This window comes from Talpa europaea, assembly GCF_964194135.1.
Source record: "Talpa europaea genome assembly, chromosome: 12".
Taxonomy (NCBI): Eukaryota; Metazoa; Chordata; class Mammalia; order Eulipotyphla; family Talpidae; genus Talpa; species Talpa europaea.
Window position 1 is genome coordinate 9,805,183 of NC_140079.1, and position 27,779 is coordinate 9,832,961.

General features: G+C 52.1%; 1 protein-coding gene across 3 annotated transcripts in view; it reads left to right on the forward strand.

Moving 5' to 3' along the window:
• KDM4B (lysine demethylase 4B) overlaps positions 1–27,779 on the forward strand; it is a gene marked incomplete at both ends in the record, with an annotated part of 94,402 nt that overhangs the window by 13,323 nt on the left and 53,300 nt on the right. For all 3 annotated transcript variants that reach the window (XM_084251364.1, XM_084251365.1, XM_084251366.1), the window contains 2 exons: positions 19,772–19,821; positions 23,920–24,023. In XM_084251364.1, coding sequence (XP_084107490.1) covers positions 19,772–19,821; positions 23,920–24,023 — 154 coding nt within the window. The remainder of the gene's footprint in view (positions 1–19,771; positions 19,822–23,919; positions 24,024–27,779) is intronic.

Here is a 27,779-nt window from a genome sequence, read left to right on the forward strand (position 1 = left end):
GCACCGCATCCTGGTGGCACAGAACATGGCAAATCCGGGAGCTTCTGGTCCTCTCTTAGCAGTCTCCCTCCTCTCCCTCCTCCCGGAAGCTCACTGGCTTGCACAACTCATGACTCACCTACTTGATAGAGTTTGGACCAATGTGGGAAAATCCAGATTTTTCAAGGTGTCCTTGAATCCTGAGATTCTGACTTGAGGTGATGAGAGTAAAGCTGAAGAGAAACTGCTCTGCTTTCTCCCTTCTCCTCTGTGGGCACTTTTGTTTGCATCCCAGAGGGTTTGTTGACACTAAATAAGTTGGCTCTTTAAGTTGCTGAAATCTCCTGGAGCCCTTTGCTGAGGGGGTCGAGTAGGGCCCCTGCTGTCCTGTTGTTAACTGCTTCACCCTCTCCTCACCTCTGAGGTGGCAGAGCGGGACCTTGCCCTGTCGTCTGGCCACTGGTTCTGCCCAGAAACTTGGGGAAGGATTAGGAAGCAGGGCTGGGCTTGGGGTGAGTTTCCTGCAGTGTCTCCAGTGAATGGGCACAAACCTAGTGACTTCACACCGTGCACACTGATCCTGTCATGATTCTGAAGCCCTGAAGTCTGAAATCAGGCTCCTGGGTCTACAATCAGTGTGAGCAGGGTTGGCTCCTCTGAGGCTCCAGGCGACCATCCCCTGCCGGCTCAAGCTCTAGAGAGGCGCCACATCCTGGGCTCAGGCCCTTCCTCCGTCCTCACAGCCAGCAGCGCAGCCTCTTCACGTCTCTCTGCCTTGCACCCTCCTCCTCCCTCTGTAAGGACCTTTCAGAGGACACCGGGGCCCCGGGAATCCAGGATGCTCCCCATTCTAGGGGCCTTAACTTCATCCTTTCTCTGAAGATGCTTTTGCCATGTGAGGTGACACGTGCACAGGCCCCAGATGTGACGTGGGCATGTTGAGGGCCTCTATTCAGCCACCTCATGTCCTGCAGGCCACCCTCTTGGTGGTGCTTCCTCTGACTGCTGGCACTGCCGGGCAGCCCCCCTGTTTCCCTGCTGTTCTCCCCCAAGTGCTCGGCGCCTATCTCCACCTATTCTGCTTTGGGTCTCTCCCCCTGGCGCAGGCCCCAAGAGAACAGGCGGCTTCCTGTGTTTAATTTGAGTGGCACATTTATTGAGGGAGTCAAGATGGCACCCTCTCAGAACTACTGATACAGTCTGGTCCTGACCCTGACCAGACCCCAGGTGACCCTGGCTGTGCTCTGGGGCCAGCTGTTCCCACTCCGGGCCGCTCAGCCATGACCCTGGTCTGTCTCCGCCTGAAGAAGGGCATGGCTGTGCCTCCCTGGGCTTCTGTTTTCTTTTCTGAAAACAGGGATCACAGCCTCTCCTGTCTCCTGGACTCAGGGTGGGGGGCGGGGGGAGATGAAATTCTCGACCCGGGGCAAGTGCTTGGCTGGGAGGGTTCCCCGGAGGGTGGTCATTATCTTGCTCCCAGAGCCTTTGCTGGGCTCACACACTTATTCTCTGGTTTTAGAAATTCCTGCACAAAATGTAAGAAGTGGTGCAGGCCTGATAGGGAGGGACTGTTGGTGGATAGACTGACGGGGACCACAGGACCCCCAAATTGCATACTCTAAAGGGGTCTGGCTCTCTGTGCATAAAGGCAGAGCATACTTAGCGTGGAAGAACTTTGATTAATGTACATAGAGAAGAGAAGAAAGGATCATAGTTTTACAATAAAACACCCCAAATTACTCTTCTCCTGGTGGGCAAATGTCCACTCAAACAGGCTCGTGCCGACGCTGGCTGCCGGAGAGCTTGCCCCAGTCTGAGACACCTCTGGCAGGGAACCAGGAAGGGGCCACGGGGCCAGGCAAGGGAACAAAAGGAGCAAAACTAAAATACAGATCAAGAGACGGCGCCACTGTCAGCCGCCCCGCGGCCTCTCCCCCACGTGTCTCTTCCGAGTGTCTGCATGACTCTTCTCCACGTGTTTCCTCCTGTGTCCCCCGAGTCCCTGGTGCAGGTCCAAATCTGAGAGCAAGCGAGCCTTCTTTTCCATGTGTTTCTCTGTGTCTTTCTTCCTGTCCAGTGTCGCTCCAGGTGCTCTCTAAGTGTTCTCTCTCGCGTGTCCCTGCGCCTGCTCTCCGTCCTTGTTTCGTAGCTCGCCCGCTCAGCTCTGTCCCTCATTAGGCAGGGCTGGGAACATAGTATCTCCCCCTTTTATGGAGATGTCTCTGTTCCAGGACCAGGCTCTGCCCAAGCTCTGGGGGCAGTAGGCAGGGCCTGGTAGCCCAGCTGTGTGGGGTGAGGCGGGTCTGTCCCCTGCCTGTCCTGATGGGCCTCAGCTCCACTTGCTGGCTCCCAGCGCGCGTCCTCCCATGGGCTCCTGTGGCTACAAGGCCTGAGTCCCAGCGCGTGGCAGACACACTGCCCTCTCCTGGCTCCCATGCGGACTCACAGGCCAGAGCCACGTGTGCGTGTGAGATTGGTGTGAGCATGAGTATGTGTGAGTGTACTTGTGCATGTCGTTGAGAGTATGTGTGTTGTGTGTGAGAGAGAGAGAGTGTGTGTGTGTGTGTGTGTATACAGTCACGTGTCTTTTAAGGATGGAGATATGTTCTGAGAATGTACTGTTTGGTGATTTCATCTTGCTCATGTCGTAAAATTAAAGACAAAACTAGGCGGTACAGCCCACTACACACCCGTTGAATGGTACAGCCGTCAGGACCACCGTCTTGTATCTGTAGTCTGTTGGTGACACGACTGTGTATGTGTGGGTTCGTGAGAATCGTGTAAGTACATGTGTGTTTGTGCACATATGTATGTGTTGTGTGTATGTGTGTGTGTGTGTTTGTAATGAGAGCGTGGGCTGTAGATTGTGTGCGTGTGGAGTGTATGTTTGTTTGGATGTGTGTGTGAGGGGTGGTGAAGTGCTGGGCCCTGTTGCCGCCTGATGTAGAAGAGCTGGAGGGTCTCTGCATCCCCCAGGGCTGTGTCCCTTTCCTCCTGGCGCGGCTCCCCCGGAGCTCTCTAGGTGGCACTCCTGTCCTTCTCCCTGTCCTCCCTGTGCCGGTGGAAATTTCCCCGCTTCTTTTGTCCTCTTTACAGACTCCTCAAGGCAGTGATGGACCTCCGAGTCCTCTGGGAGCCATAGGAGGAGGGGAGCGAGGACTCTGCGGGGGCGTCGAGGATAATTTGGGGTTTGCCAGCCAGGTCCCCTTGTGGAGCTGAGCTGTGGGTTCCCACCAGCCCCTGCTCCCCTCCGTAACTAGCCGAGCTCGTCTCTGTGCCGGGAGCCCATCCCACTCTCCTCTCAAAGAGTGGGGCAGGGACCCCGGGTGTTGGTGTGACACCCTATGCTTGTCCTTCAGGGCAGTGCTGACCAGCTGACCATACATTGGCCTTGCCCGTGTTGGTGCGTCTCTCCTCACCAGACCATGGAGTCTGGGAGGCCCTTGAGGCCCCCTGAGTTGCCAGCCCCCAGCAGCCAGAGAGGGGGCTCAGTAACTGTCAGGAGACCTGGGTGCTGGGATGTAGAGCACCCCTCTGGAAACTGCACGCTGAGGTTTGCATCATGTGAAGCTGTGCTGTCTTCGTGGGAGCTGGCTCCCCAGGCCACCCTCCCTCTTGAGCCAACATGGTCACTTCTGGGGGGTGTGAGGTGCCCGGGCCGCTTGTGCCCAGGCTGGGGGTTCAGGGAGCAGCTCAGCGACTCCCTGGAAAGGTGGTGCCCCTGCTTCCTGTCCTTCCCTGGGCCCTCGGAGGCAGAATGTTCTCCAGCAGATTGCCTCCACACGTCTCTCCCTAATTATGCTGTTGCTCTTGCGTCTGCAAGAGTTTAATTGCAACCATTTCAGAGTATTTCGGTAGCATTTTTTTTAAGTGTCAATGTACTCAGGTTTACAGCATTTTATGAAGCTTTTCTTGGTCTGTTGCTACTTTGGTAGTGTGATTTGTGTGTCAAAGTGACGTGAACAGCCTGGTGTCGATAAAAGCATGGAATTTGCTGCGAAAGGCCTGCATTATGTGGTGCTCTCAGGCAGTGAAGCTAAGAATATCTGAGCATTTGAGTGCTTCAAAATCCCTTTTGAGACTGGGATTTAAAATAGACCCGGCACTTACAACTCACCCCCTGACCGACCTTCTTGCAGTCTGGCCGGTCAGTGAGGCCAGGAGGGCGGGCGGGAGTGGGGTGGGCAGGGAGGAGGGGGAGGCAGGGATCTGTGTACAAGGCAGAGCCGAGGTGGTGGGGCCGCTGGAGGGCCATGCTCCGTGGAACCCACCGTCCCAGGCCAAATGGATGCCTGTTCCAAGAAAGGTGGTGCCAGAGTCCGGGACGGGGAGGGGGCAGGGCACGGGCCTCCTTAACTTGCGGGCAGGCAGGTGGCTTGTGAAACACTATGTTTCCAACATTATCACCTCACTTACCATCTTCCAACTCCTGCCTCCCTGCCTCTTCCACGTGTCCACAGGGAAGCAGGCTCGGAATAGGAGAGCACTGGTTCCTGCCAGCGCTGTGAGGATTGTTGGTCCCCAGGGCACTTCTGGACCACCCTGGTTGTGCTGTGCAACCCAAAAGAGGAAAGCAGAGTGGCCACCACCCTGCGGGGGGGCTCCTGCCAAATGCTGCTGATGCCCCCAAGTGGGGGAAGTACCCTGTGATAAATCCTGTGCACCTGTGTGCCCGGCCAGGGCCTGGGCACTTTGAGCTGCTGTGAGCTGCTTACTGGGCACCAGGGCTATCCACAGGCCAACTTGGCCCTCTCCTGGGCTGCTGGAATGTGATGCTTTAGATGAGGGCATGGGCTTTCCGGCCATTTTCTCCTTTCTGTATTTTAAGTGCTATGAGAAAATCCCCTCCCAAGTTAGGGTTCAGCAGAGGCCAGAGAAGATTGCTGAAGGAACATCCTTAGGAACTTGGGAGGGCCCCCTCCTGCTCCTCTTCCCCTGACCCCCTGGCCCTCCCAAACTTGGCGGAGGTGGTGATGCCCTGCTCCTGTGAGTCCCTTGCAGAGCAGCAGGGGACAAGGGTGGAAGATGAATCTTGTCTCTGGGAGGTAGGCCCGAGGCTCATTGGTACCATAAACCCTGGGCTGTGACCTTGGCCTTCAGAACAATGACTACAGCACTTCTGACTTCCTCTGTCCTGTCAGCCCTGCACAGCACAGGTCCCCTAAGTTCTTATCTCTGGAGATTGTCTTATGGCTTTCCCAGCTCCTCTGCACCTGCATTTGCCTGGAATATGGTATTGCAAGTCTCAGGTGTCAGGTTCCTGGGTAGGGTACAGGGGAGAGGGCCTTGCTGACTTACCTCCCATAGAGGGCACAGAGCCCCCCTCCCTCATGGATTGTCCTGGACTGTGCTGCACTGGCTTCTCCTGTGCAGTCAGCGGTGACGCTCCAGGTGCCGGAGCCAGGAGCAGGGGACATGATCCCAGGGCCTTCCCTGACCTTTAAGAAATGCTAGCTCTGTGGCACAGGGGCACGGAGAATTTTTCTTTTTGATTCAGCTGCACTAGAGTTTCTCTTTGGCATTTTATTCAGGGGAGAGGGATTGGGCAGCCTTTCTTCTGCTGCCAGGGAAACTTGATTCCCAGCAGGCACAGCCAGTTCTGCCTGCACTGAGTACCCTGGACATGTGTATATGCGCTTGCACACTCACGTGGGTATGCATTGTTCTGTGTGCAAGCATGTTTGTGTGCACATGTGCATTCGAGGATGGCTCCCTGTTATCTGCTCCCTGGCTGCAGTGTGGGCAAGAGGCTAGACAGCCAGGAGTGATGTCTGTCCCCCAGGGAGGCAGAGCACAGCTCTTCTAGTGGAGAGGGCGGCTCCCTTGCCGCCTGCCTGTCCCCTCAGAATCTCCCAGCAGGCCCACCGCAGGCAGTTCAACCCACTTCCCAGCTGCACCTCCTTCAGGCGCTCATCCCAGAGCGAGCCTTCAGGGACAGGTGCCTTTTCCTCCCACCCTTCCCCTTTGCTTTTCTCCCTGACTGACCAAAGCCAGCTCCCCAAGTCTGGCTGCAGGTGGCGCTGCTGGCCTGCAGTGCCAAGCTGGCCAACCTTGAGGGTCTCTGCTTTATGCCCATGGAGCAGGATTGGGAAGTCAGGGTGGGTGATGGCACCACATGAAGCAACCCAGGGCTGTGGCGGGGAGCACCGGTACCTGGGGAGAGCCTGGTTATGTGTGACATTAAACACGGGTTTTGGCATTTAAAAAATTAACCCGTGATGCTGGAGTCTGAGATCAAATTGAGGTCTCAAGTGTCATCAGTCCATGAGATCAGGGTGAGATAGGCACAGCAGTGGGCAGTCTTGGGGGCGTTGGCAGTGTGGCACAGGCGGTTGGGTCACCCGTTTCACTTCTCAACTACAAAGTAATATCCCAAAGCTGCCGGGGTATCCCCTGAGAACACATGCCACTGCTCCCTTGGGTGGAGCCCAGAACCCGGGCACCTGCGCTGCTTTGGTCGCTTGCCCTGGGTGCCCATTCCTCCTGCAGCATGCTGGCAGGGATGAGCGCAGTTGGTGTTTGTTCAGGGAATGCAAAATCATTCTACCATCATGCAAAGTAGAGGAAGGTCAGCCTTCTGCTCAAGAAAAATCTCACCATATGTTTGTCTCAAAGCCAGCGAGGCTGAGTGGGGGGATTTCCTGATATTCCCAGTGGGCTGCCTTACTGGAGCCAGGGTGGCAGGTGCCCCCTCTGAGGGGTGGTGGTTGGAAATTGGCTTCTTGGGGAGTGTGCGTGGGGGCGGGTTGGTCGTGACAGACAGCACCCGACACTAAGAACGGACGGGCTACTTCCTCCTGCTCTGGTGTTGGCCGCAGACTTGTTACCATGCACTGTCTTGGTGGAGGACATGCTTTTTTTTTTTTTTTTTAAGACTATTTTTTGGAGCTGTTTAGATTTACAGAAAAATTGAGCAGCTCATACAGAGTTCCTGCCTACCTCACCCTCCACCCCCAGTTTCTCTGTTACTAGTATCTTACTCTACATTCTGCCTCCCCACCAGTGCCCGGTTTCAGTGCATGTCACAATCAGTGAAGCAGTATTTCTGCCTCATTACTAGGTTAGATGGAGTGGTGGGTTTTAGGAGGAAGACCTTAGAGATAAGGGCTCCTCTCCTCCCATCCCATCGTGGGGATGTGCAGTCCAGGCAACTCATCACCGCCGATGTTGACCTTAACGGTCACCTTCCTGAGGTGTGTGCTCAGGTGTCTCCTCTGGGAAGTTCCTCTTTCCCCCCTTCGAATGCGGTCATCCTTGAGGTATTCTCTTTTTTATTTTTCTTTTTAAAAATACTTCAAATACCAGAAAATGGGAGAGAATAATGAATAGATCGGCCCCGAGCCCAGCACCCAAATTGGACAGATCTGAACATTTTGGCATATTTTTGTCACATTTTTCATCTCTCTTCTTTCCTCAATTGCCAGTTGGGGCAATTTTGATTTTGCTGGCGATTTAACAAACCAGCAAAGATTTATGGCTTTTTTATTAGCTTATACTTTTGTAGCTCAGAATCAGGGCACGAGCCAGCTGGGTCCTGAGTTCAGGATCTTGGGCTGAAACTGGCCCAAGATCTTGGGCTGAAACTGGATCATGGCTGAGCCCTTATCCGGACCCCCTTCACTTGCAGGCACCCTCAGATCATTGGCACAGTTCAGTTCTTTGCTGTGTAGAAATGAGGGCCCCACACCCTGGCTGCTGTGAGCATCGAGAGGTGCATGAGACCATGCCACGTGTCCCTGCACCCCCCTCCAGCATCAGGGCCTTCTGACAGGAGGAAGCCTGCCCTTTGTAGGAAGTCATCTATTTGGGTCAGCCAACCAGGATTTCTCCCTATTTTCAGGTCTATTGACTTGGGGCTTTTCTTATAATAGCACCCCCCCACCCCCCCACCCCCCGCAGCACACCAAGAGGAATGTATAGAATAACTGGCAGTCATAGGTGTGGGAGCTCCCGGTCCCAGGGGTCTTGGGTGTCTTTGTGCTTTTCACAGTACATTCCCTTTGTCAATTTTGTTTAAAATCATGGAACATGCATGCTACAGAAAAGTATCAAAATGTGTACATACTCCCAAAACATGTTTATGTACGATTTCCCAAATGACTCTACGGCCATCCCTTATGTAATCTCTACAGGTGTGGAAATGCCCCCGAAGTCCTTATCTCTACTCAGCACCCTCCCCCCCAGAGCTGATGACTGTGCTGACTTGAGGGTGCTGTGTCCTTGCTTCTCTGTTACTCCTCTGTGTGCGTCCCAGGTGTTAGCACTGAGTGTTGACTAGATTTGAACTCCATACAAATGGAGTCATTTGTATCTTGCATTCATCTTTATTGCCATCGTTTATTCATTTTCATGGCTGTAGAGTTTTCCGTTGTACAACTCTTCCTCCGACTATGTATCCATTAATTAATGATGATTTGGGTTGCTTCTGGTGTGGCCCCATTGCGAAAGAAGTATTCACTGTTTATGTGTCTTTGTGCAAGTTCGTTACTACATGTGAAGGTGTAATAAGAAGCAACTGCATTTATAGTAAGCAGCCAAGTTGTGTGCGTCCTATGTGCCAGGCTCCTTAATTCATGCCCTTGTGCTCATCACAGATGAAGGGACCCTGATCCCTGGCTATGAAGCTTGGAAGTGGTGGGGCTGAAGTTGGAGCTGGATGGGGGGTGTGTCCCAACCATAATTCCATCTTGCCCTCAAAGCTTGTCCTGTGAATCAGGAGGGGTGGCAGGTTCTGGGAGCCTATGACCAGGTAGCTACTCAGTCTAGGGGGCAATTTGCATCCCAGTTGACAAAGGTGGCCCAAATTTGAAAGTGTGAGAAAAGACCCTTTCCTTAGATTCCCTAAGACAAGCACTGAATCAAGCCCTGCTGATGAAATCAAAGCTATAGGTTCTTATGGGAGATGCAGGAAAGGACTCAGGAATGTGGGGATCCCGGCAGACAGTCTATGCTCTAATGTGTAGCTTCCAGGTTGTAGGTAACCAGGTAGGGTAAAAGGGCAGGAGTATTCTGGAAGCTTCCAAGGACCAGCATGGGAGGCAGAGCTGTCACATCTCATTGGCTAGCACCCAGTCATGTGGCCAGACTTTACAGAGAGGGAGATTGGGAAAAGTAGTAACACTGTATGGCTGAGAGAAGGGAGTCTGGTGGGTGAGCCATACCCGTGTCTGCCACATGAGGTGCTAAAAGTAGGTGGTTCCGAGGTTGTGGAAAAAGTTGGGTGGTTCAAGCCCTGACAGAGTACCCACTCTGGGCCTAGTATGAACCAGATGCCAACTGTTGGGACCCTTCTACTCCTAACCCTCAGATTGGGACCAGGCCAGGTGGCCCCAGGAGCCTGGGGGAGTCTGCCCAAACAGCAGGGGAGCATCAGGGTGAGCGATGGCAGGAGGGGGGCAGGGCAGCCATTGGAGGGAGCCCCACTGAAGAGCAGGCAGCCAGCCCAGGAGCCAAGACTAGAAAATTCCTGAGCTGAAGAATTATTCCATGGTTGGAGGATGAACTAGCTGTGGCGGGAGGGTCCAGGGCCTGGGCTTGGGGGGGCTAGGCCAGGCAGGTGGGGTTTGGTGCTGCACCCCATGAGGGTGTAATCATCTGTCTGTCTGCCACTTGGGGCTGCAGGCTTTGCTGGCCTGTTGCACTGCCCTGCTGGCTTGGTCTGGCAGGAGCAGATGGCCCTTCATTTTGGAATCTTTTGTTCAAAGTGGGCGCTTTAGAGTTGGAATGCTAATGTGAAGCCCTGGCTGTGCTGCTGGGGAGACTGCAGGATTTTTGCTTTAGGGCAGAAGGAGCCGAACACACCAGCTAGGCGACCTCGTTCCTATTTCCAAACTACAGCGCACAGGGAGAGTAACCGGAACCCCTTCCCACCTCTTTACAAATGGTGGGCTCATCTGTTTGGGCATTAATTCCCGTCTTGATGTCCTCCCACCAGGCAGTGTTTGGATTCAGAGCTGACTCAAACTGTGGGGGGTCTGTAGCTGCCTGCAGGGACCCCTCCCACTGCAGATGAGGCCAGTCAACAGGAGTTGTTTAACCCCAGCCCAGCCTGTCACTGTAGACTCGCCATCAGTGATTCGGATTCTGTTTGCAGGGTCTGGTTTCCATGGCAAATTTCTCTCCTGTTACCGAGTTGCTGTGGGCAGATTTCAACTGTGGGCAGATTTCAGCTCCTGGGAAGGGAGATTCCTGCAAATCTGTGAGCAAAGGGTCGGGGTCTTCCTTAGCTTTTTAAAAAAATCTGGTTATGAATGTATCCACCTGCACCCCCTCTGCCTGCTACTCCCTGGCCCAGCAGCAGGGGTAGGGGGTCCCTGTGCCTTCAGCTGTTGCGAGGTAGGAGCAGGATGGGACCAGAGTGGCCACATTGCTAGGACTGGTCATTCTAGACACGTTTAGAAGCATCTTCAGGCAGTTTCGTCTTTCTCCTCTCCCTGACTGAGCTGAGCAAACTTAACCTTGCTTGAGCCTACCCCTCCCCAAAGCTCTGGGGTCCAGGGAATGACCCCGAGTGCCCTGTGGCCTTTCCCTGGTGAGCAGTAGACTGAGACCTAGTCTTTCACAGGCATAGACCTATGGAACCCCTGGTGGTTTGTAAGGACAGGTTAACCTGGATACTCCCCAAAGTTAGTCCCATGAAGAGAGCAATTAAGGATACCCTGGGTCACTTCTCATGGGGCCAGGGAGAACCTGGGACCTGTCCTCCCACTTGTCAGGGCCCTCAGCTGTCAATGTCTGTCCAATGAGGGTCACCCTTGCCCGTCTGCAGGGCTGTGTGTGATGATGAATGCAAACTCATCACAGACTTCAGAAGTCATTTTAACACCCAGATTAAAGATGCCTGCACTGCCCTCACCCCACAGTGAGACCTAGAGCCCCAGCTACTCTCCCAGGCCCTGAACCAGCTGCTTCTCTTGTTCCAGCTACACTGGTGTGTGTCAGGGATGCTGACGTCTGCCCCCATCCTCTCTGCTCCAGACAAAGGGAACCACAGTTTTCTTTCTAGCTCCCAGCCCCTCCTGTACTCTAAACAGCCTTGTTCTTGTTCTTTCCTGTTCAGGCTGTCTGGTGGGTTTCAACAGACATTAATCAGGGGGGCGTCCTGCACTCAGGCACAGATGACGCTGGAGGAGGAGTTTGCTGGTGGGAGTAGCCAGCTGTGCCACCCGGCCTTGGGGGGTCCAGGCACAGTGGGAGGCTGCCTTCTGGTTACTTTACATGCAGAAATTCAGGCCAGCTCTGTAAGGGAGCAGGGGGGTTGAGGTTGCTTTAGAAATGGCACCGTGTCCCCACAAATCCATCTCCTCCACACTGAGCCCTTTTCCCAGCTCTGACCAGATGCTCTGTCACTCAGCCATGCCTTTCAAGACCTCACCTGTGAAGGGCACCCCCAGCAGTTTTCCAAACAACATCAAAAACAAGTACAAACATGACTGGAGATTTTTGGTCCCATTGTAGAACAAAAATAAATCACAGACCTAAAATAAACCAGGCCTGGGGATCAAAGACCTCCAATTCAGCATTTAATTGCAGGCTCGACACTGCTTGCCTGGTAAAGTTGGCTTCTTAATTAAAGTGGGCTGGCAGTGCGTGCTGTCAGTTCTGGCTCCTGTGAAGCTGGACCCTGGGAGACATCAGGGCCCTCCGGATGCTGAAACATGCCAGTTCCCATGAGGAGGTGCTGTGGGCACGTCAGTGCTCCGGAGAGGCGGGGCAGGCTGTGCTTCCCTTCACCTGTACATAGATTACCTTTGTCCCATGCCGGCAGGCCAGCTCATTTGGCCTCTCTGTCGGCGGTCTTTCCCCATCTGAGACTCCCCATTTTCTCTGAGCAGATGCTCCTGGGACTCTGTTTATCTTGTGTGTGCGTTTCAATAAAAATGTCATTATTTGAAATCATTGACACTGCTGGTGTGAGATACCAAATTCCATCGCCTATTGTCCCGTAAACGATCCATTAAAGATAAAACTGCAGAGACTCAATAAGGTTCTTTCCTGGGAACAAGCCACCCTGGTCCTAGGCTGATCCTATCTCCCCTGCAAGTGTTTGTATCTGTCACATATAAAGGGGCCCTGGGCACTGGGACAAATGAGGGAGGCTGCCTCTCACAGAATGAGGCTCCTCAGAAGTGAAGATGGGATTTTCTGATAGAAACTGGGCAAGATCAACTTGCTGTCAGACAGTTGCAGTCTCTTCCAGAGGGGCCATGCAGCCTAGGTGAAGTCCCCCAGTGCAGTGGGGACCAAGTGGGGGGCCCTCACCTGCCCTGGATGGAGGCGCTGGGCGCACCGCTCCTGGGTCAGACTCTGATTCCATCAGGGGCGAGTACACACCCCTGACCTTGTGTTTGACCTTGTTCCTTATTGTGGTGAGCAGTTCCTGCTTCTGGATCCCAGACAGGGGCTACCTTAACACGTTTTATAGTCGACTTTGAATATCTTTCCAATATAGTGGTAGCCTGGCTGTGTTGCTTTTTGTTCTGCCATCTTGCTGGAGAGTTTAGTTCTGTGGTCAACCAGTTTGTTCTATCAGTTTTCCCAAGTAGGAGATTGTTATTTTGAAAGAAAAAACATTGCCTCTTCCCTTCCAATGGTCACTTTTCTTATTCCTTTTACTTTACTTCCCACCTCGGCTAGTGTCTTCACTATGGTGCTGTTCTCACGGCTGTAATCATGGGCAGCGTGCCTTCTTCCCAGCTTTCTGGAATTCCTCTCCTGCCTGACCATTAAATTGGCTGTGGAAAGGTCCCTCTTAGTTCTGGTTAACTAAGAACTTTTATATACAGGTCAGCATTTTATGTAGATATTTATTTGTGGGACTGTTTTTGCAACCCGAGGCATACATAATTTTTTGATCTTGAATACACATCTGCCAGTGTTTTATTTAGGAATTTGCATCTATGTGAGACTAGCTTATTTTCCTGTGTGGCACAGTTTTCCATTCATTTATTCATTCAAAAAATATGCCAGATTTGTAACAGGAGTTCAGTAATACCTGGTCTTCCTTCCTGCTTGGGGACCATGTGTACACATGGGCACTGACCACTGGTATTAAGTTTAGGACTCTCAGTTAAACCACCAGGGCCTGGTGGGGCACGTATGGCCTGGTGTCTCCAGGGTTTCTGGTTCCTCTGGCAGCGCCTCTAGTAGCCCAATTGAGGCCCGGGTCCACGATCTAGAAGACACTAATGAACCAAGCATGTCTGAGGCTCTGACACCAGCAACTGGGGTAAGGACATGGGTCACTATCCTGTATTCAGGAACGGGACATTTTTAATAACTTTGAGCCATAATTTACATGCCATATATAGCGTGCCACACATGGAAGGCATTGGAGGTGCTGGGTACTCCAGTAGATTGTGTGGCTGTGACTGGCCTCAGCAGTCCTCACATAGGCATTGCTGCTGTTGGTGGTCGTCTTAGGGTCTTTCCACCCTGTAGCTTGGAGAAGTGGAGCAGAGAGACCACCCTGGTCCAGCTTATCTTTTTTCTTTTTAAAGATTTATTTATGCATACAAGAGATGGGGTATAGGCCAGGGGTGTGGGGGTTGGGGAGGAGTGAAAGGATTCACCAGAGACAGAGTGGGGAGCAGAACAAGCAGATTCACTGAAACACACTGCTGAGGGGAACAGCGGGCAAGACAGGAGAGGTCTGCTGCACCATGTGGGTAGCTCCCTGGCTGGGGATCGAACTTGGCTGCAGTGACTGTGGATAGCGTCATAGTGCTGAGACTTAACCCCTTGCTCCACCAGGGAGGCCCTTAAATTTATTTTCTTTTCTTACATCTTTGTTCACTTTTGTACAGTAATTGGTTTGTCCCCTCAGGTGTAGTCCCCACCGTTCTCCTGCCACCTTGTCACCTGGGAGCCATCACCATAATCCCTTGGGCTCTTCCCTCCCCTGTAGCCCAGCTCTGAGATGGCACCTTGATGCTCGTTGGCTTTCAGGAAGCCCACTCTGTGGCTGCTTGGCCTGTAGAGACCACAGGGCAATAGTTGATGCGTGACTTGCAAGGGCCCAGGCTGGGGACTGTGATGGCTTTTGAGTTTGAGGATTGCAGTAATAATTACTTTTCCATATGCCTGCTACTCTGGGCCCTGGAAGTGGCCACTGGCATTTGGAGCTGCCATGGCCTCCTGGGCTATGTATGGGCAGTTTGCTCATGCTAGGTGACCTCCAGCGTGACAAGTGGTCTCAGCACTTCCAGTGGACTCTGCCCTTTTTCTTTCTGTTTCTGTAATTATAGCATGTTAAACGGCGAGGGGCCTGTCTGCATAGGCCTTGTGCAGACACTGTGAAATTAACTTCCTCACCCTCCAACATGAATCGGGCTGAGCTGACATTTCCAGAGTGCTCCTGGCTAGACCCCTGTTCCTGGCATGCCTTCCTTGGCAGGGGGCAGGGAAGGGGGATGAGCCCTCTCATCACCAGCACCTAGGTGTGCCAGTGGAAGCTGTCAGGCTGGGTGATGGAAGACATTCCAGGTGCTAATGTCATCAGCATGCGCTGATGTTACCATGTTGCGTCTTCTGCTTCTGAGCAAGACCAGGTCAGGCTGGGGCCCCAGGAGAGAGGTAGGGCCACTCAAACATGTGCAGTGGGGATTTTAAAGCACTGATTTGAGAACGTCAGCCCCCAACAAGTCTTGTTACCCTGGCAGCAGGCAGGAGAGGGTGAGAGGTTGCATTACCATGGAAATGCTGCCCTCCCTGGAGGGAAACAGTCCACCTAGAATGGACCCTGCAGCTCAGCACTCCAGAAGGTCTGAGGAAATGAGGGCCAGTGACTCAGTCAGCTGCCGGACCCCCTGGAGCAGCGGGTTTACTTCGAGTGCAGCAACCCACAGCCTATTTCATGATTTCCACCCTGAGAATTTTCCTGTGACCGTGGCCTCTCTTGCTCATCTGCATTATCTGTCTAGCTCGGGAGGGCACAGGTAGAGGCCAGGAAGGGGCAGGCATTGGCTGCAGTCAGCCCCCTACCTCACCCTGCTTTCTGAGGTCTCATGTGATTGTCTTAAGGCAATTGCACACAGGATCCGGGGGTGCTGGAAGGTCAGACTAGACTGGACACCCAGGTTCTGCAGCATATCCAGATTCTTCAGACATCATACACCGGGGAGTCAGCCCCGGGAGCCCACTCTATGGGTTGAGGGCACTGGGGCCATGCTGGAGTCCACACGCCTATCGCCCTGTTGTTGCTCATCTTCGTCGTAGTAACTAATGGCCCCCGAGCAGGTCCCTGCTCTCCAAGACGGCCTGTGTTCCTCTTCCTGACACACTCATTTAATTTTTAACTCACAAGGCATTTGCTTATTTATTTTCATTGTTCTTGATAATAATTCTAAGCCATTAGAGGGGAAAATTATATTCAAAAATGCTGTTTCACACTTTATTTGTTTGATGATTTAGAGCGATAGAAAATAGCACATTTGCTGGCTTTTATAGTCTGATAATTATTCACATCCATCAAGCCATTTCAGGGGAATAAACAAAACACCAAGAAAATGACACTATTAATAGCATCCTCTGTGGCGGACAGGAAGAATTTCCTGGGCTGCTGTTGCCATAAAATGGAAGCAGCCTGTCTGTCCGCTGGCCAAGGTGAGCAGCCCTGCCTGCTGAGGATGTGTTTCCTTTTAACATTATCGGCCTGGCCACCAGGCAGAGGCCTCCACTGCCCACGCACCCACAAGCTGTCATTGCCTTAAGACATCACTGGCCCTGGAGCTGAATCTTTACTCCTTGCACGGAATCCATGGTGACCTGTCCAGGCGGAACCCCCTGACGTGTTGATGTCTCCCAGAAGGCCTGAATGACATCGCATTCTCTGCCTCCAGAGTTAAAATAAGAATGTTAGCCCAGCGATGTACCTTTCCTAGGGTCCAGTCTCTGGGATTAGGTGTGTCCCTAATCCCTATGTAAGAGGTCAGACTCACCAGGTATCAGGCTGGGTGTTTGATGCCGTTGTTTGTACCCTTTCCCTGCCTGCGCGAAGTGGCCTGGGCCGCCACTCTTGCCCCTGTGGGCAGGTTATGGGTTTTAGTCTTGCTTTTTTGGGTAGTTGTAACTGGGAGGATGCAGTAATTATTCTAGATACTTCAGAGTATAAAGAATAAGCCTGGGGAGGCAGAGGCCTGGGTGTGCCCATCTTCCCAGTCTACCCAGCCTATGTCTCCCATACCAGGATGTCGCTTCTTTCTGGAATGTTGTGCTGCCTCATCTGTGAACATGAGGACTGCAGTTTCTTCCTAACTACCATGTGCCATCTCCCAGGACCCTTGTCCCCCCAGAGGGCCCGGTTTCCCAGGGCTCCCATCGCTCCTGTGGATCCTGCCTGCCTTGCGCCTTATAGCTAAACAAAACAAGTTTTATTTTTCTCTTGGAAGCCTCTGATGTTTTCAGATGACTGCCTTTCTGAAAAGGGCGTCTGGCAGACGATACCTGAATTTGTCTCTCTCGGCCTTCTTCGCAATTCCACAACATTAAGCCCAGAGTTATGGAGCCTGTGTAGTCCTGCCGCAGCCTCTGCAGCATCACCTGGAGCGGTTGCCACAGATACTGTTCTGGCAGTGGAGGTTCAGAGCTGAAATTTCTATGACTTTCTGGGTTAGAGTTGTTCAGAAGTACTTTGGACTGTTTCAAAGCAGAGAGAAAGTGCGAACAGGTTTTTAAAATGAGAAGAAGATGCTAGGCAGGAATGTTTCTGGCAGAGAAGGTTTCAGAAAGATGACTCCTGGCCTAGGGCTTGTCATGAGTCCCAAATCCAGGACAGCATGTCCCTTCAGAGGCGCCTACCATGACTGCCATTACCACTGATTTAGAGCCAGTAATCCCACATGCTGCCCTTGCGGCCTCCCCAGGGTCCTCTTCAGCATCCCCACATTGCTGATTTTCCCCTCTGATGCCCCCTAGTCCCTTCTCCCTCCCATTTCTCCCAGGTTCCTGAAGGTGCTCTGCCCTGTTCCTTTATCCTGACTCTTCTGGGTTCCCTACTATGATTTGTGAGCTGACTGCAGGCCTCACGCCCTTGCTGCCAGCTTGGAGTCAAGTGGCCACTCAGAACGCACCTCAGAACGTGTGAGGAAATGCATGTTGGCTACCTCTGGCTAGAAGGGACATGGCCAGCCTCAACGTGGGATTGGACTAGTGTGTCTAGAAAGAGACTGCCCCAGCGTAGGTTCGACCTTGTGATGGGGACAGAGCTTCCAGGGAGAGAGACAAACTGCCCCCATGTTGGTGGCCCATAAAACCAAGTCTGTTCTGCAGCCTGAGACCTTGCTCACTAATGGCCAGACAGATGCTTCCCTGCCTGGAGGTTTAGCGAACATTCTCACCCAAGTAACTGCTTTTCCTTTTTCTCTTTTTCTTCTTTTTCTCCGAGAGCCAAACCTGAGAGTCAGGGATGCCCCGATCTCATCATGACACTCCGGGTGGGGCTATGCTAAGGGCAACGTGGCCTGGGCCCTCCTGGGACCCTGGGTGGACCACTGTGAGGCTCTGCTCAGGGCACCCCACCCCCAGGCAGCTCTGTAGCCATCCCACCAGGCCTCCATCACATCAGGCTTGCTGGAGGCACCCAGAGAGCCGTGCCATGGAGAGAGGGCTCCATGGCAGCCCACTGTCCCAGGGTTTTTCAGTCGGAAGGCCAGAGGCACTCAGGCACGCTTGCATAGCGTGTGGAGAAGCCTTTATGCAACCCCTTCTTGCTGGGATGATGGCCCACACTCCACCCTCGGCACTAAGCACCTGAATCCCAATTCTGCGGCTCAGCTCTGAAAGCTTAGGTCTTTCCGCCAAGTCCCTAGGGTGAACTGGGGCAGTGTGTCAGCTGGTGTTGGAGCTTCTCCGTATCCCAGAGGCTGTCACTGGGTTATTCCAGGCAGTGGGAGGCACAGCTGGCTTTCTGGACCCCCAAAGCTGGAAGTCCCCATGGCTGTCAGTGCTCCATCCCTGACTCCCTCTAATCTCTCTGGGGGCTGCTCTTCGAACACTCAGCCCTACGTCCTGCAGTCTGTACTTTCTGATAACAGAGGAGCCACGTTCCAATGTATTAAACTTTTAACATCCAGCAGATTCAATTAATCTTATCTTTACAACTCCCAATTACAGGCGGTAATTAAGTGAAGGCAGCATTGTAGACTGGGGATATTGCATTCATCATCACAGCCTTGCAGCCATAAATTAGTGCCTTCTAGTCCTGCAGCATCTTCCCAGAAGGAACAGAATGTTTCATATCCCTGTTTGGGGGGATGGTGATTCCACAAAGGTGCTTTGGATTGGGATTAACTTTTATCATTTTTATGTAACTGATAAAAGGCCATTTTTGAAAAAGCCTGGCTTCATCTCAGAGATTCTGAGAGATGAATTGAAGGGGTTGCAGCCGAGTCCTTCAGGGCTCTCTAACCTAACCTACCCTGTTAGGTTAGAGACTATACGATGTTCACCTTATCTCCTAACCCTGCCCCCTTTAAATTTTACTTAAAAAATAAACTGCTCAGTTGGAGTGGATTTTAACAGCTACAGAGTCTGGGCAATCTTTCATGTTCCATGTCCTTATCCCATCGTTCTTTCTGTACTGTGAGAGGGAGAGAGTGTCTCTAAGATGCATCCTTTACCTCTGACTTGCTCTAGAAATCTCAGATACTGGCTGAGGTTATTCTGGAGCAGGATCCCTTCTTAGCACTGCTGACATCTGGCTTGTTCTCTGTAGGAGCCCATTCTGGTCACTGTGGGGTGTTGAGCCTCATCCCTGGCACCCCACCCCTTGATACCAGGAGCCCCTGCAGTGTTACAACCACAAATGTTCCCTGACGTTGCCTGGTGTCAGGATCAGTCTGGCTAAGAAGCCCTGTCCCGCAGGTCCTCTTGGATGGAGCTCCCTGTCCTTAAATAGCTGTGTAGACAGAGCCTTTAAAATTGCCTCTCCTGCGCCTATAGACGACAGTGCTCATCAGTGCTTTGTGTGGTTGAGGACCTGCGCCCCAGGTCTGCTTGCCTGTGCTTGAAAGTTGAGGTCTTCGCATGATGAACTGAGCTTGGAGGGTGGGGACGTTAGACTGGTAATGGAGTGTCGATTGGCTGGGGGGTTGGCTTGGTGCTTCTTGGCACCCTCCCTTCCCCATACTGTCCCTCCAGGCTCAGCTCAATGCCAGGAAGGAGGCCCAGGTATCCCAGGCACCAGCTTCTACTCACAGCATTAGCAAGATGTCACTCTCCATTCATGTTTTTGCAAACTTTCACCTTAAGTCTTTCTTGTTTATGAGGGAGCCTCAGTAATCTTTCAGATGAAAAGCGTGTAAAAATAAAACGTATGAAGTGGGTGACAAATGAAATCTTTCTCCTTCCTGAAGCTTCTCTCCCCATGGACTCCTGGGGTGGGATGCAGAGCCGGTGGGAGAACGGCCGGCAACTAGTGGGCTGGGGGCGCCCTCCCCTGCAGTTCCAACCCACTGCTTTCTAGTTGATGCTTTGCTTTTTAAGCCTCATCGGGATTTAGTGCTGCTTAACTGGGAATGCCGCCACTCCTGGCATTTTCCATGAATGCTGTCACATCCCGCAGAGCCCTGGTCCTCAGCCCTCCTGCCTCCCCCTTACCCATCACTGCCTGGGATTCCTTCCCACAGCCCCTCCTGCTGCCTGCCAGCCTCACAGCTTGACCACCGCTGGATTTCACTTCAGCTTTGTGCACCAGCTGGTATATCCCCTGAGGCAACAGCCAGATCCCTGGGGACTCTCAGATATGCGTGGACCACACAATCTCATCTCTCTAATGGGCTCCTTTGTCTTGTAGGTACGCCATCCCGCCAGAGCACGGCAAGCGCCTGGAGCGCCTGGCAATCGGTAGGTGTTGCGCCTGTGGGATGGGGACCTGGGTCCTGGTGGAGAGGCAGCTGTCACTCTCCCAGATGTCGTTCTGTGTTTGGGTGTCAATTTTAGGTAGAAGTCATGTGCTGCTAGACCCCTGTGGTCAGATCCAGGGTCCCCCCGCTGCAGGCTTGCCACTTCATGAATTATATACGCAGGATGCCGATGCTGTATCTTCCAACATTCTTGTTTTCCACTTCATAGCCTGGAATTCCTAGATGTAATCGCAGGCTCCTGCATGCCAGCGAGTGCAGCTCGGCTTCTCTTATCTCCCTCCCAGTGCCTAGCGAAATGTGGTGCCTCTGAAAGCCTGTGTTCAGTCTAGAAAATGAGAAGCTCAGCTTGACATGCCGTCCTGGTGCTGGCGAGCTGCAGAGTAGCCACAGGCCTTTTGTCTTGTGTGCTGGGGCCTCTGTGCCTGGATTCCCTCTGGAAACATCATGTGTCGATGCTGGAAGGAGGCACTGTGCTCCCACCTTGGTCTAGACCCCCTTGGGGGCTGCTTGGAGTTAAAGGGATTTTTTTTTCAGAGGGTCACAGGCTATGACCAGAGAAGGGGGCACTTGGTAAAAACAGACCCTAGGATCATGGATCCTTAGAGACAAGTCAGAATCCCTTACCACCCTGATGAAGGTGCTGGGGCGGCTGGGCCCTGTGGCACTCCTCCACCACGGTACAAGGAGCTCATGCTCCCTGATGTCAGTGGAAGTGCCTGGAGAACCATGTTCCAAGAATACTGGCCAAAAGGGTCTGGCCGTCATTCTGCCTGCTGGAGAACCAGCCCTTCACGTAGACAGCATCCAGCAGGGCATGAAGGCCTGTTGTTTGGGCCTTTCAGATCACCCCAACTCTCTAAACAGCAGCAAGAGGCAGCCCAAACGCCATTTCTCAGTGTTTGGTGCAGCCTCCCTGACTGCTGTCCTCAAGCTTCACCCAGAGAGCCCCCACCACACGCTATCCTCTTTCTTGTTAACTTTTTGACTTTGGAGATGGGAAGGATTGATCTCTCTGGGAGAACATGGGTCTCCTGCCCTAACGTACTCGGAGCTGTGAGTCAGCTCAGCAAATGTCTGCTAAAGTGAGCGACATGGAGTCCTCAAGGATGGAGGGTTGTTGGGCTGAGCGGGGCAGGAACCACCCAGGTGGAAGGTATTGTGAGGCTAACACGTCTGTTAGAAACCCGGACTCTGTCCTTTTGAGACAGGCTGAACCCTGTTCTCAGGAACACACTTCTCATGGTAGACATTCCAGGTACTGACGCTCCCTAGTCAAGATCTGTCTCTCTTACTTATTAAACTCTAAATTACAAACTTAATAAACACTTTCCCCATTGTATTTTTTTAAATACAAATTTTAATTTAGAAATATAAGTTTAAAAAATCTTTCCCTGTTACGATAGTTTCCTGTTGCTGTTACCATAAACTAATTACCACAAACTCGGTGGCTTAAAACAACACAGCTTCCCTCAGTTTTGCTGTGAATCTTAAACTGCTCTTTAAAAAAAAAAAAAAAAGTCCTAATTAAAACACACATATGCACATGCACATTTATTTTCTTAGAGTTCTAGATGCCAGAAGCCTAAAAGAAACCTTTAAATGGTTTAAATCAGGGTCTGGGAAGGGCTAGTTCCTTTCAGAATCTTCAGAGGAGAATTTGTTTCTTGCCTTTGCCCACTGCTAGAGGTGATGCAGCCCTTGGCTTCTGGCCATCTCACTCTAATCTCTGTCTCTGTGGTCACACAGCCTTGCTCCCCTCTGTGTGCGTCAAATTGCCCTCTTATAAGGACGCCTGTGATGACACTGGGCCACTAGAGAATGCAGATCATTTCCCTTCTCAGGGTTCTCAACTTCCTCCCATCTGCAAGTTCCACTTGCCATGGAAGGTACTGGATTCATACATTCAGGGGACTAAAAGAGGTATCTTGGGAGTGCCACAGTCAGCCCCCCACAGCCACAAAGCCATGGAAGAAACCCTTGCGGAGCCGGCAGTGTGGACATCACCAGCATTGCCCAGCACTTGCCCACGTCTCTACTTCCATGTTCAGTGGAACTTTACACTTAGCCACACTCAGTCTGTCCTCACTCTGTGGGCCTGTAGAAGAGAACAGTTTTGGATGCCCTGAGCACCAGCTGCAGAAGCTGCCGGAACCTCAGGGCCCACCCAGCGACCCAGGTGGAACTTGGCCTGTTTCTCCCCTTACCATCCCCGTGTAAGGGGATGCCGGTCCCCTTCTGACACCTGGGGGTGGCTGGTTCGCTTTGGGAGTATGGCCGGGGCTTGGAGGCCAGAGCTGAGAGGGAAGAATGAGCCTTCAGGTTGCCCTGTCATTGCTTACTGAAATATATGGACTCATTAAGTCACTCCTCAGCAGGGTGGAGCAGCTACTGGAATTCGGGAAACCCTCAGTTGTCAGAACTCTGGAGGGTCATGAAGCAGAGGCATTGGTAGGGAGGTGGCCCCTGTTCAGACAACTCTTGCCTCCCTGGAGGTTTGAGGGCAAGTACCCTCTTCAGTGTCCCTTCCCAACTTTCGGGGAGGGGAGGGATGTGTCCTGGACTGTGTTACTGAGATGGGTGGGATGAGTTTGCTATTAATACGGAGAATGAATAGCTGCTCTCCAAATGGGCTCGCTGGGAGAGTTGTGGAGCCCATGGAGAGAGCATTAATGTGTTGGCGCGTTATTGGTGCTAATCACTTAAAATGTGTGCCTTTATTAGAGCTTTAATGAGAGCCACTTAAACTGTGCATTAAAAAGAGGAACTGCAGAGAGGCCGGCGGCCGGGCGGCAGGCAGTCATAACTCTAATTGAAATGCTTTTAGTACAGAGGAAAGTTGTGGGATTCAGTAATCCTTCGTACTTTCTAGAATCTCACCATGATGTCCTTGTAGCCAGGCGCCTTATGCCAGCACAGAAGGTGCATGCACATGCATGGGGTCGGACGCACGCACACACACACGTGAGTGTGTCCTCTGTAATCTGGTCTATCGAGGGTGTGCACTAGCCCGAAGGCTGAGGCCTGTGGTCGGAGTTGGCTTCTGGAAGGGATCCTCTGGCCATCTGTTCTTGGGGGTCAGCCCTGGAGGAAGGTGGACACTGATCACCTTAGGTGAATGTACATAGCAGCCCTTTTTACTGCTTCTGGGTGGCAGTTTGGGGGTGATTAGCCCCCGCTGCCTCAGGTGGACTTGCTTCAGATGTGCGTGTCATTGTTTCAGCAAACAAGTGATCTGGAAACCTCCCTGAACTCTGTTAAATACTTGTAATCAGGTGGAGGTGATGGTTGGAATTCTGCAGGTTTATGAACATTGTTTTAAGTCTGTTAAGTTGTGCACTCGGACAGAAGGCGTTTCCAAATGTCAATTCTGGCCCCCCTCTCCTCCCCTCTTGAGTGGCCAATGAGCAGGACAGAAGTTAGGGCCAGAAGCTGTGCTGCAGGTCAGGGTCTGCTTCTCTGCCACTTCCCTGCTGGACTGTCTGCGGAGCCTTCATTTCCTCACCGCCTGGTGTCTGTGGGGTCTTGTGGCCCAAGAGCCAGACTGGGACTGAGACTGAGAGGCCTCCCTCTCCTTACAGACTCCTTTGTGACCTTCAGAGAGTGAGCATGTGTGTGCGGGAGGAGGGATCAGTCACTCCCCACTGTTCATGACTTGTCTGCTGCGGAGTGTTGTTAGCTCTGTGCCCTGTCCCCTGGGCTGGGCCCCTGCACTGGCCCAGTGACCTTGCAGGTACAGTGTGATGGGTTTTGTTTGGGGGGAGTTTAAAGGAGACGTCTTTGTGCAGCCTCATCCCCACCCTGTCTGTGACCTCAAATGTGTCAAGGGCATGTGCTTGGGACACAGGTAGCCCTGGTTGGTCCTTGACAGGTGAGGAGGTTGCCCCTCTGCTCTGGGTTCAATAAATAAAGGGTCAGAAGGTGTCACCATCCCTGCCGCCAGCAGAGCACGTGGGGTAGTGTGACGGGGTCCTGTGTGTTTCCTTCCCTCGGAGTCCACAGGAGGAAAGACCTGCTGCAGGAGCGGTGTCTCACCAGCCCAGCCTGGCCCATCAGACTGATGCTCTCTTTTCTGCTCTAGGGTTCTTCCCTGGAAGCTCCCAGGGCTGTGATGCCTTCCTGCGGCACAAGATGACGCTCATCTCCCCCATCATCCTCAAGAAGTATGGCATCCCGTTTAGCCGGGTACGTAGGGCAGGGTGTGGACCACCTGCTTATTGGGACTGGGGGTTTGCTGGGTCCCAGAACCTTGGGGACACAAACACACCAGGAAACTGACTTCTTCAGCCTGGAGAAGATTCTAGAACAGTAGCAAGTCAGGGGATGGCCATGTTGGCTCTTTTTGGGGGTGGGGGAAAGGATGGAAGAGGAGGTTTTCTCTTGAATCAGGTGGGTGTGGACTTTCCTCCTCACAAACCTAACCCCAGACCCTGCCTGGTGTGGACTGTGGAGTTCAGGTTGGAGAGCGGAGGAGGGGTAGCCCCTGTGGGCGTCCCAGGAAGCCACTGCTCTTGAGCTCTGGCTCTGCCCCAGACCGGGGCACACTTCCTTTGAGAGAACGAATGCCTGTTTTTAGAAATGAAATATCTGGCGCTCGCAGTGTGAAGACTGTGAATTCATTCAATTTACTGCTCCAGGGGCTGCTCCACTTGTCCTTATGAAGGGCTGTGATGAATGAGGCCTGAAGCTGGGGAATCTGGTTGGCAGGGAACTCTTCACCCTGTGGAGGGTGGGTGGGTGCCAAGCTCTGGGGTCTCAACCACTGACAGGACATGCTAGTGGCCAGATTGGTGAGCAGCTTGGTTTTGAAGCCCCCAGGGGCGCTCATGGGTGGGCCTGAGCATGTTGGTCCAGGTGAGAGGCACGTGCCCTGGTCCTTTATGGCAGGCCTGAGCAGAATCTGGGTTGGGCACCAAGGTAGCCTGGAAGAGGAGGCCTTCTGGAGTCTGGTTTCCAAAGCTTTCCCCGGAAGAGCAATTTGTCAGCTACAAGAGCAAGTTGTACGTTCAGACCCTCACACCTCCCTCTCACCAAGAGTGTCAGCAAGTCGGAAATTGCTTCTGACATTTCAATCAAACCGCCCCAGCATTAGCATGTGGATCGGGGATTCGTTCTTTCTGTCACAGCCTCAACCAGGAGGCCGACTCCCAGCTGTCTCCTAAGTTCATCAGGTAGCGGGATATTTTGCTCTGAGAAATGCAGCTTTCTGCACTTTCCTCTTCTCTCTGTCTTCTGGTTTGAACATCATTTGCAGCGAGGAGCCTTGCAGACAGATCTTGGCATTGCTTACAGAAGTGAGAGGTACTTGCTTTCTCATGACTTGTTGAGAACATTCTGAAAGGGATGTCAGTGAGTGGGCACCCTCTTCTCTCCCTCAGCAGTGTTGATGTGGCACTGCACTTTGTATACAAAATACCAGCGAGCAATTGAAGGGCTGCTAGTGCTCTGAGGGCAGCTGTGCCTGACAGTGGGTGGCAGATGGGACAACCACCCCCTCACACCTGCCGGGTCTCCCGGTTGCCCACTCGGCAGGCAGTGTTTTCTCTGTGGTCTGTGAGCCAAGGCCCTGGCCCAGCCTGCACAGAGCAACTCCCAGTGCCTCTAGCCTCAGTATGGTTTCCCGGGCCTGGCAGCATCTGGTTTCCGATGAATGTCCCTTTCAGGGTTTGACGTGGATACCCTCATCTGAATTCCTGGCAGTCTTCAAAGGAATGACTCCCTACGCTCCACTTATAAATCTTTGTAATGGTATTTACTTCTACAAGAAAAAGCAGATCAATAGCAGAGCTTTTTAATAATTAAAAGTGTGTATTTCTGTAATCTGCTATTGACTTCTTCATTTATTCTACAAGAGCTTGCAGAAGAAACTGAATTCTAGCTTCTCCGTGACTGGCGTTTGGGGCTGGCGTTCCCTTCACTACTTATTACTTTCTGCACAGCCTATCCATCATCCCAAGCGCCTTCTAATTTATTGTCAGGATAATGTTGACAGCAGTGACATGGAGGATAGAGACTGTAGGCTCAAAATGAAGCCACCAGGATGTAGATTTTCTGACAGGAACATAATCTTCTTGTCGTGGTAACTGAGTACATCTTCTGTTCTAGGCCTTGATTTATAGACAAGGTCAGGGGGATGGGCTGGGGGGGGGGGAGCTAGGCACCTCCTTCACTCCCCAGGTTTCAGACTCATGTACCGGGGATTCCGCTTCACCCTGGAAGGCTCCAAGCTCAGGCCATTAGTGGTGCTGCAGCCCTGCATGTACAGAGTCTATACTATACCAGAGCCTGTCCGCTATGGAGAGAAGGGAGTGTGAAGTTGGTCACCTCAAACAGAGGAAATAAGTGATTGTGTTTTAAAAATCACCAAACCTTAATTTTATTTGCCACTGGTTCATAAAGCTCCGAGCTAAAGTGGCCCAGAGAGTCCTTGCTTTGGATGGTGATTGCCAGGGCCTTGGGGACACTCAAGTATTCCCTCCCTGCCCCCCTTGCCTGCCAACCACTCATTCCCTGCATGTGGCTGTCACTTGGACGGGAATTTAAAAATATAACTTAATGCATACTGACTTCCCTTGATTGGTGCAATTCATTATTCGAAAAGAAAAATATATTGGTGTTCTTCAGGGCTGGCTTTTCTCCAGGGTATGTCGGTTTTGATTGATTTTTGACTACATGGTTGGGTTGGATTCTCACTCTACTCCCTCCCCAACCAGGAATCACGTTGATTATTTAGATAAATTAAGTGATTTCTACTCATCTCTCTGGAGAATAAGTAAAGATTAGCAAGCCCAAGAACTCCTACAAATTAATGATAAAACAACCCGATACAGAGGGGCAAAAGATCCATACCGACGTTTTGCAAAGGAAGATGTACTATTGAACCAGTACAACACGGTGTTCAGATCTGTAGACCTCCCAGGAAGACAGCCCAGACCGAGGGGTACCCCTTTGCGTACCCACAGGGACAGCTGCAATCCAGATACCCACAGACTGGAGGGGAGGGGAATCGGTGCTCTTACTGCCAACATGGGTGACATGGGGAGCCGTTTCAGAAAATTGCTCAGCGGGGTCTCGGAAACGTAGATATGCAGCCACCCGGAGAACCTGCAGTTCCCCTGCATCTGTGTACTTAGAAGCGCACAACTGTGTCTGCAAGAAGACCTGTCCACACAGGGCCCTAAAGCTTGGTCATTGGAGCCGAAATCAGAAACAGCCCTTAACAACAAAACAGATAAGCGAATGTATCAGAGATACAGTCTAAGAAATGGCGTCATTTGGTGAGCTCATTGTGTGAGGTCATCGGGTATAGTCACATAAACTTGGATAGGATATCTACTCTGTACCTCAGCTAGACAGTAGTGACTTTTGGGACCCTCATCTTTTAAATGGTCTAAAGTATCATTAAGTGACATGTGACTATATTGACACATTGCATGACAGAATACTTTTAGAAATGAAAAGGAATGAATGACCAGTATACCTGGAAAGCAGCAGAACAAAAGGCCAGGAGTCTGGGCCAAACAATTTCCTACATCCGAAATTCTGGAAAGAAACATGATCTGTTGTTACAGAGAGCACATCGAGGGGTGAATTACCAGTGTCAGGGGGCTACCCAAGCAGCTGGAAACAGTCTTTTCTCATCTAGGGTGGTAGTTACTCAAAACTCAGATGGCCTGTGACCTGTGCTGCCACTGGATGTTGACTCATGATGGAGGGCCTGCCTGGCTAGGGAAGAATCATTCCCATGTTTCCATCCTGTTTGCACATCTGTGGATTGGGCCAGCAACCCACTTCATGGGTCCTGGAACATTGAATGGGAATAGTGACCACTGCTGTTGGTCATCCATCTTTCAGAACAGTAATCTTTTAGAGTGCTTTGGTGATGGGTTTAGAGGTTGACTGGTGTGGGGAGGTGATCTGTGTGGTCCTCAGAAGCATTCC